At 43.5% G+C, this 8,567-nt stretch overlaps 1 protein-coding gene across 1 annotated transcript in view; it reads left to right on the top strand.

Moving 5' to 3' along the window:
- The first annotated feature begins 5,823 nt into the window (after positions 1 to 5,823).
- LOC140721205 (NACHT, LRR and PYD domains-containing protein 3-like) overlaps positions 5,824 to 8,567 on the top strand; it is a 35,619-nt gene continuing 32,875 nt past the window's right edge. The window contains exons 1-2 of the mRNA XM_073036063.1: positions 5,824 to 5,986; positions 8,235 to 8,331. Coding sequence (XP_072892164.1) covers positions 8,322 to 8,331 — 10 coding nt within the window. The 5' untranslated portion in view covers positions 5,824 to 5,986; positions 8,235 to 8,321. The remainder of the gene's footprint in view (positions 5,987 to 8,234; positions 8,332 to 8,567) is intronic.

The following is an 8,567-nucleotide window of genomic DNA, read 5'->3' as shown; positions in this document are numbered from 1 at the left end:
CCAAATGGATTAAAAAAAACAATTACCTTCAACTACAAACATTCTCCAGTTGGTTTCTACTGAGACGCTGTAGAAAAACCTTTCTGCAGTGATATGCGAACTGTCCCCACAGGGCAGTGAAAGAGTCTCTCTCCCTCTTCTCCCTCCCTGACACACACTCACTCACATACACAGGAAAAACTATTGAGAATACAGAACTACTGTAAGATATTGGCATTCGGAACATCGCCGTGGACTATGCCACAGATCGATTCATTTAATTAAGTCGCAAATATAGAAATATTAAAACTACAGATATTGGGAGTTTGAAGTAAAATAAACTACTGGAAACTCTCAATGTCTAATAGCAATTGTAATAAGTAGACATTCAGATTGCAGACACTGGTGAACTTTCTTTTCTATATCGTCGGTGTTTTAATGTTTTTTCCTGTTACAGAAATATTTAAATTCAGTGTTAAATTGGCTTTCTTCACAGTTGAAGGTGAGCGCGAAATGTTGAAGTAGTTTGTTTTCAGCAGAGAAGCCGCTCCCTGCTCCGAGGAATGCCTGCGTGTCAGAATTTGCCCTGCAGACAGGCAGCAGCTTGCACACAGAAAATTGCACTGTGAGTCTCAGAGCAGCAACATTGGCCCCTCCCCCATAGTTACTAAATGACCCTCGTCTGATGGTCTGGTGTGAAACTAGAAGAAAACGACTTGAAATGAGTACAGTTAGACGAGAAGCTAGACTGGACTGCCAACACAGATGCCTTGTGCAGGAAGGCACAGAGTCGACTGTACTTCCTTAGAAGGTTGGCGTCATTCAATGTCTGCAGTGAGATGCTGAAGATGTTCTATAGGTCAGTTGTGGAGAGCGCCCTCTTCTTTGTGGTGGCGTGTTGGGGAGGAAGCATTAAGAAGAAGGACACCTCACGTCTTAATAAGCTGGTAAGGAGGGCGGGCTCTGTCGTGGGAAAAGTACTGGAGAGTTTAACATCGGTAGCTGAGCGAAGGGCGCTGAGTAGGCTACGGTCAATTATGGAAAACCCTGAACATCCTCTACATAGCACCATCCAGAGACAGAGAAGCAGTTTCAGTGACAGGTTACTGTCGATGCAATGCTCCTCAGACAGGATGAAGAGGTCAATACTCCCCAATGCCATTAGGCTTTACAATTCAACTGCCAGGACTTAAGAACTTTTTTTAAAGCTATTATTAATGCTTTTTGAGTTAGTGATTTAGATGCATATCATATTATTACTGAGTTAAGTATTGTATGTAATGAGTTTTTGCTACAACAAGTGTATGGAACATTGGAAAAAATGTTGAATTTCCCCATGGGGATGAATAAAGTATCTATCTATCTATCTATCTATCTATCTATCTATCTATCTATCTATCACAGGGAGACTAAATGTTCTTAGTGAATTAAGGTGAATTCAGCTTCTGTTCTATATTTCTGATCTTTACTTACAGTTGACACGTTACCCGTGTTTTGAATCAGTGATCAAGAAGTTACTTGCAAACAAGAGAACATTTGCAGATGCTGGAGCAACACACACAAAATGTTGGAGAAACTCAGCAGGCCAGACAGCATCTAGGAAAAGAGTGAACAGATGGCGTTTTGGGCCGAAACCCTTCGGCAAGACTCCTTTCCCAGATGCTGCCTGGCCTGCTGAGCTCTTCCGGCATTTTGTGTGTATTGGAAGAAGTTATTCGCTATATTTTGTCTCTTCTGGCGGTCGTGGTATTTGTGTTCTTGCATTATCCTGTCTGCACGGTTGAGATTCTCCACAATTCATGTCAAGATTAAAAACAGTTCCTGAATCAGGGGTTACGATTCCAAAGCAAGTGTGCAAAAAGATGTTTCGTCAACATGGCTTCTGTTTCTAAAACTTGTGACTTCAGATGAATGCATGTCGTTTTTCTCATGACTGTGTTTATTGTTGGTGTTTCGAGCTGATTTCCTCAACGTCCTTTAAAAGAAAAGACGTTGATTCTGTTCAAGGTCTCGGTACATAACAAACATTGGGGGCGGGGTGACCAGTTACAGAAAGCGACAGGCGGCATTGCAGAGCGAACACCATGATTTCACTGTGTGGGGCAGCAGGCTCGATGGGCTGAGTGGCCAATTTCTGCCTGGTCTGTGCACAAGAAAAGCTCTGACTACAGAGTTACTGTAAACTAAGTTAATAAGTACGGACCACGGCAAATAACCTACTGTTGAACAAAAAACAACTATTGCAGTAATTAAATCATCCAGAACATTGACTGAGATGATAAGCAACAATGAACCTAGCACCGACCCCCACTGCACCCCACGAGTCACTGGTCTCCAGTCAGAGAGTCAAACCATCTTCCACCACTTACTGGCTTCTCCCGCAAAACCAATGTCCAAACCAATTTACCACCTCATCCTGAATGCCAAACCTTCTTGACTAATCTCCCAGGTGGGACTCTGCCGAATGTCTTGCTACATTGTACTGAACGATATATTTTTAATTCAGTAAATTAACTGTTCTCTCTCCCAGAGCAGTAAGTGTCACGTTGTTCCAGTCTGATAACTGACCAACAACATTATTGCACATCATACCTTCACTGCTCTGGGGAGAAACGAACCATAAAAGTTAGGAAATGGTGGGGGGGGGGGGGGGTGGTGTAGAGACTTTGTGTAGCTGTGCTGTTGCCCATTGTCTGAGTCCAGGATCTGATGACCCCAGGGCTGCTGCAGGACCATCCACACTGCAAGTGTCCTCTCAGGGCAGTGAGAACGAGTCTGTTTCAAAAAGCCTCGGATATCCCTGTGAACACAGCCCCAAATCGGCAATGCCCAGAGTCCGGCTCTGGAAAGTGAAACGATAAAGATGGTTTCCCATCACTGACAAGTGGAGCAGCGGCATTACTGGCTCACGATGGCTGTTATTGTCCCAGGGATGAGGATGTGATCTTTGGCCGTCCAGCTGCACAGTTTGTTATTGGGGAACAGAGAAGAACACGGGAAGTGGATCTTCAGCCCGATGGACTCAATCGGAATTAATCCCCGAAGAGTCATCAGGAGGATGTGTCATATCACAGGCATACGTAGTGAATGTTGTTGGCTTTGTGGCAGCAGTACAATGCAATATATAATAGTAGAGAAAAAACTGCATTACAGTAAATATCTGTTACTAAAAGTTAAATAATTATTGCAAAAATGAATTCAGTGAAGTAGGTTCATGGGTTCCATGTCAATTCAGAAATGGGATGGCAGAGGGAAGGAAGTGGTTCCTAACGTGTTGAGTGTGTGCCTTCAATCTCCTGTACCACCTTCCTAGTGATACCAATGAGAAGAGGGCATCTCCTTGGTGAAGCAGATCCCTAATGACTGATGCCGCCATTTTGAGGCATCGCTCCATGACGATGTCCTGGATGCTACGAAGGCTACTGCCCATGATGGAGCTGACTGAATTGACAACTTTCCTCAGAGTATTTCGATCCTGTGCAGTAGCTTCATCACTTCCCCCACCCTACCATATGAAGCAACGTGCAGACAGTTAGAACAATTTTTACGGTACAACTGCAGAAATCCGCTAGTATTTGGTCACATCCCAAATCCCATCAAACTCCTAATGAAATATAACGGCTGCCGTGCATTCTTTGTAACTGCATCGATATGCTGGGCCCTGGATAGATCCTCAGAGATGCTGACACACAGGGACATGAAGTTGCTCACTCTTTCCACTGCTGACCAAACAATGATGATTGTTGTGTGTGTGACCTCATTTTACCCATTCAGAAGTCCACAATTAGAACATTGGTCTTACTGATGTTGAGTGCAAGTTTGTTGCTGCAACACCACTCATCCAGGTGATATATCTCGCTCCTGTTTGCCTTCTCCTCACCATCTGAAAATCTGCCAACAATAGTGGTGTCATTAGCAAATTTGTCACTGGCATCTGAGCAGTGCCAAACCGCACAGCCATGGGTGCAGAGAGAGTAGGGCAGTGGGCAAAGCACATATCTTTGAGGCGCACCAGTATCGATGGCGATGTGCAGGCGTTACATCCAAACCGCACAGATTGTGGTTTTCTGTTGAGGAAATTGAGGACCCGGTTGCAGAGGGAGGTAGAAAGGCCAGCGGTTCGAGCCTTTTGATCAGAACTGTAGGAATAATTGCATTACACGCTGAGCTCTGGTTGAGAAACAGCATTCTGATGTAAGTATTCATATTGTCAAGGTAATCCAAAGCCGTGTGAGGAGCGGATGAGATTGCATTGTGACCTATTGTGGATACAGGTAAATTACAGTGGGCCCAGGTCCTTGCTGAGAGAAGAGCTAATTCTAGCCATCGCAAACCTTTCAAAGCATTTCCTCACGGTAACTGTTATTGCTATGGACGATAGTCATTAATGCAACTCACACTGCTCTTCTTGGGCACTGGTGTAATTGTTAGCCTTCAGTCTGCCTAACCAAAATGTTCCCACAAATGGAGCCTTTGTTGCAGCGCAGATGGAATTAAACACTGCCGGATAAACGCTTATGAAACCTGAACGTTTTTCTTTGTTGTACTGCATTTATATCCTGTCCTTTAATTAGTAATTAAAATCAAAAGGATTTTTTTTCTCTTGTCTGTCTTTATCCTAAAATATTCAGAGATGCATTTTACAAAAGAGGACACATCTACGATGTTGTGCTTTTCTCAGTCCGTGTGAAAATTTCCGGCTCAGAGCAATAGTTGATCCATGTAGCTGCAAAAATAGTAATTAGAGGGAACATTGGAGACCGAACCACGTTACATTCTATGCATATTAATCACGATTGAATATGGTACATTATCGTGCTTCCTGTTATAGAGGAGATGTTAAAAGTCAATAGAGTGGACAAAACAGTTTCACCGGGAGCCTCTCTGGTATCTAGGAAATAGTAATGAATAACGCAAGAAAAATTAATAATAATTTCGCCTTGTCCGTGGGAGCGTACTGTGAGGCAATGATGCTCAGGTGCTTAACAATACAGAACTAATTCTGAGCAGCGAATAACTAGACGGTCCATTTACTATAAATTCAAGAGCTTTTTGTTTTCGTTTCTCGAAAGATCACTATTAATGCCCCGATAATCACTTTTACTATATTTTCAGAACACTGTGTGTAGTACCTCCCCCATTATAGGTATGAGCAAGGATGAGATCTGGGCCAAATTGCGCAATTAAGCGTTCAGCATATCACGCATCATCTTGGATAATCCCAGTTCTGATACTGGGTCTTCCACAGTGTCTTGTTCCACAGATGCAATCTGCTGTACCGAGTTTCCAGCACTTTATAAGAGGACGCAGGAATATGGCATTGGGGCGAAAAAAAAAATCAACCATGATTGAATGATGGAGGAGACTCGATGGACTGAATCACTTCATTCTGCTCTGATATCTTATCATGACTGAATGATGATAGATAGATAGATAGATAGATAGATACTTTATTCATCCCCATGGGGAAATTCAACTTTTTTTCCAATGTCCCATACACTTGTTGTAGCAAAACTAATTACATACAATACTTAACTCAGTAAAAAAAATATGATATGCATCTAAATCACCGTCTCAAAAAGCATTAATAGCTTTTAAAAAGTTCTTAAGTCCTGGCGGTAGAATTGTAAAGCCTAATGGCATTGGGGAGTATTGAGTCCTTCGTATCCCGTATCAGGATTTGTGACCTGTGAGGGACAATTACAGATTTGTTCCATGAGATTCTTTTATTTGTCTTCAGCGTTTAAATTTCAGTGAGATTCGCTTTTGAAAAAATTGAGCAGAAATATTTTTTTCTCCTTTGTATTGTTAATGTGCTTCATTATCTCTCTGGTTAAAGTTAGACCTGCGGTGAGAGATTTATTGGAAGAAAAGCCCACAGCTGGAAAGAAGCCACGAATGAGAACGAGGGAACAGCGACAAGTGAACCAGCCCGAGGACTGAGAGTACCAACTGAAGAGAACCCTCTGACTCAGAGTTTTCACTGATTCAGTCAGGAGAAAGTTTGGTGAGTCTCATTCACTCGAACACTGGTCCTGTAAACATTGCATATCTTTACAAAGGAAGGTACAAATTAGGTGGAATGCCTCGGTCAGACCAAGTTGCAATCACTCCAGGTCTGGTAATGTGCTTTCAGAAGCCCAGCTCTTTACAGTCACTCACATTCTCTGAGTGTTTGCTCATTTGAAGGTCCTGCATCATCTGAAGTAGCTTTTGGTCAGTTCTGATGTTTCCTTGTTACGTTATAATCATTTTAAAATGCGTTGACAATTTCATCCCTTTCTTAGAAGCTCCAAGTGTGTCGTATTGTAGTGATAGTAGAATTTGCTTCAAGGTAGCAAGAAAAGAGTGGTGGTTGAAGATTTCTCCTCGCAATGGAGGCGAGTAATTAACGGTGTGCCGTGAGGCTACAAGTTGGGACCTTTGACATTTGTTATTTTATAGCAATGATTTAGATAGATAGATAGATACTTTATTCATCCCCATGGGGAAATTCAACTTTTTTCCAATGTCCCATACACTTGTTGTAGCAAAACTAATTACATACAATACTTAACTCAGTAAAAAAATATGATATGCATCTAAATCACTATCTCAAAAAGCATTAATAATAGCTTTTAAAAAGTTCTTAAGTCCTGGCAGTTGAATTGTAAAGCCTAATGGCATTGGGGAGTATTGACCTCTTCATCCTGTCTGAGGAGCATTGCATCGATAGTAACCTGTCGCTGAAACTGCTTCTCTGTCTCTGGATGGTGCTATGTAGAGGATGTTCAGAGTTTTCCATAATTGACCGTAGCCTACTCAGCGCCCTTCGCTCAGCTACCGATGTTAAACTCTCCAGTACTTTGCCCACGACAGAGCCCGCCTTCCTTACCAGCTTATTAAGACGTGAGGCGTCCCTCTTCTTAATGCTTCCTCCCCAACACGCCACCACAAAGAAGAGGGCGCTCTCCACAACTGACCTATAGAACATCTTCAGCATCTCACTACAGACATTGAATGACGCCAACCTTCTAAGGAAGTACAGTCGACTCTGCCTTCCTGCACAAGGCATCTGTGTTGGCAGTCTAGTCTAGCTTCTCGTCTAACTGTACTCCCAGATACTTGTAGGTCTTAACCTGCTCCACACATTCTCCATTAATGATCACTGGCTCCATATGAGGCCTAGATCTCCTAAAGTCCACCACCATCTCCTTGGTCTTGGTGATATTGAGACGCAGGTAGTTTGAGTTGCACCATATACACCCCACGATGGCCGTGTCATCAGCGAACTTCTGCACATGGCAGGACTCCGAGTTATATTGGAAGTCTGATGTGTACAGGGTGAACAGGACCGGAGAGAGTACAGTTCCCTGCGGCGCTCCTGTGCTGCTGACCACCGTGTCAGACCTACAGTCTCCCAACCGCACATACTGAGGTCTATCTGTCAAGTAATCCACTATCCAACTCACCATGTGAGAGTCTACTCCCATCTCCGTTAGTTTGTGCCTTAAGATCTTGGGCTGGATGGTGTTAAAGGCACTAGAGAAGTCAAGGAATGTAATCCTCACAGCACCACTGACCCCATCTAGGTGAGAGAGTGATTTGTGCAGCAAATACATGATAGCATCCTCCACTCCTACCTTCTCCTTATACGCAAACTGAAGAGGATCCTGGGCGTGCCTGGTTTGTGGCCTCAGATTCTGTATTATCAGCCGCTCCATGCTCTTTGGATGCGGTTGCACAAGGATCACTTGACGGGTAAGTTCGCAGAATGCACAACATTAGTAGTTGCTGTTCACAGAGAAGATTATCGTAGCATCTAGGGGATCTAAATGGACAGGGGCTGGTAAAGAGATTGCAAAGCCAATCTGATCAGCAGCGGATTCATGCAGATGTTGGGGATCATGTGGAGGAAACAGCCAGAGGAAGTGGATGAGGCAGGTGCAGTTGCATAATTCAAAAAGCAGTTGGGGTGTGTAGATGGAGTGAAGAGGCCAGAAGGGAGATGGCCCCATCACAGGAAATTGTGACCATCTCAGTGGGCACTGTGGTTGGCATTGTCTCGTTGGGCTGAACGCTCTGAATTTGCATTTTATTGCTCTGTGACTCTGTCAGCAGATGCGCCAGGTATCAGTGGACAGATATGGTGTGGAAGTGGTTACTAACAAGGAATGTTTGGTCCCCATGCCAAATGCTACAGGGGATGGAAATACTGTCATATTTGCAAAGTAGTCGTACTCTCTGACTCACTGTCTGCTTGTTGTGAAATTTAGAGCCTCACCAGCAGGTGGAGCTGTCCTGCAGAGCGACCAAAGTGTAAACAAGACGACGACAATCAACAATCGTCAGTCAGAATCAGAATGGACAAAGGTATGATCACAGGGATCTTTGAATTAAACTTTTGTCGAGTTTGTACACAATAGTTCCGATGAAAAAACTGACACAGGTGTTAACAGTGCATAGAAAAGTTTCATCCAGCAGTGTCATTTATCCCACTGGTAAAGCGGCCTTGAGTAATTGATTAACCCAACAATTCCAGCGCAGGGACCTGACACCAGTAATGGTCGAATCACTCCGCTCATCATACAAAGCTTCAGCTGAGTGAA

Source organism: Hemitrygon akajei, unplaced genomic scaffold (genome assembly GCF_048418815.1).
Source record: "Hemitrygon akajei unplaced genomic scaffold, sHemAka1.3 Scf000052, whole genome shotgun sequence".
Taxonomy (NCBI): Eukaryota; Metazoa; Chordata; class Chondrichthyes; order Myliobatiformes; family Dasyatidae; genus Hemitrygon; species Hemitrygon akajei.
The sequence above is the reverse complement of the archived record's forward strand: the minus strand, read 5'-3'. Positions and strand labels throughout refer to the sequence as shown.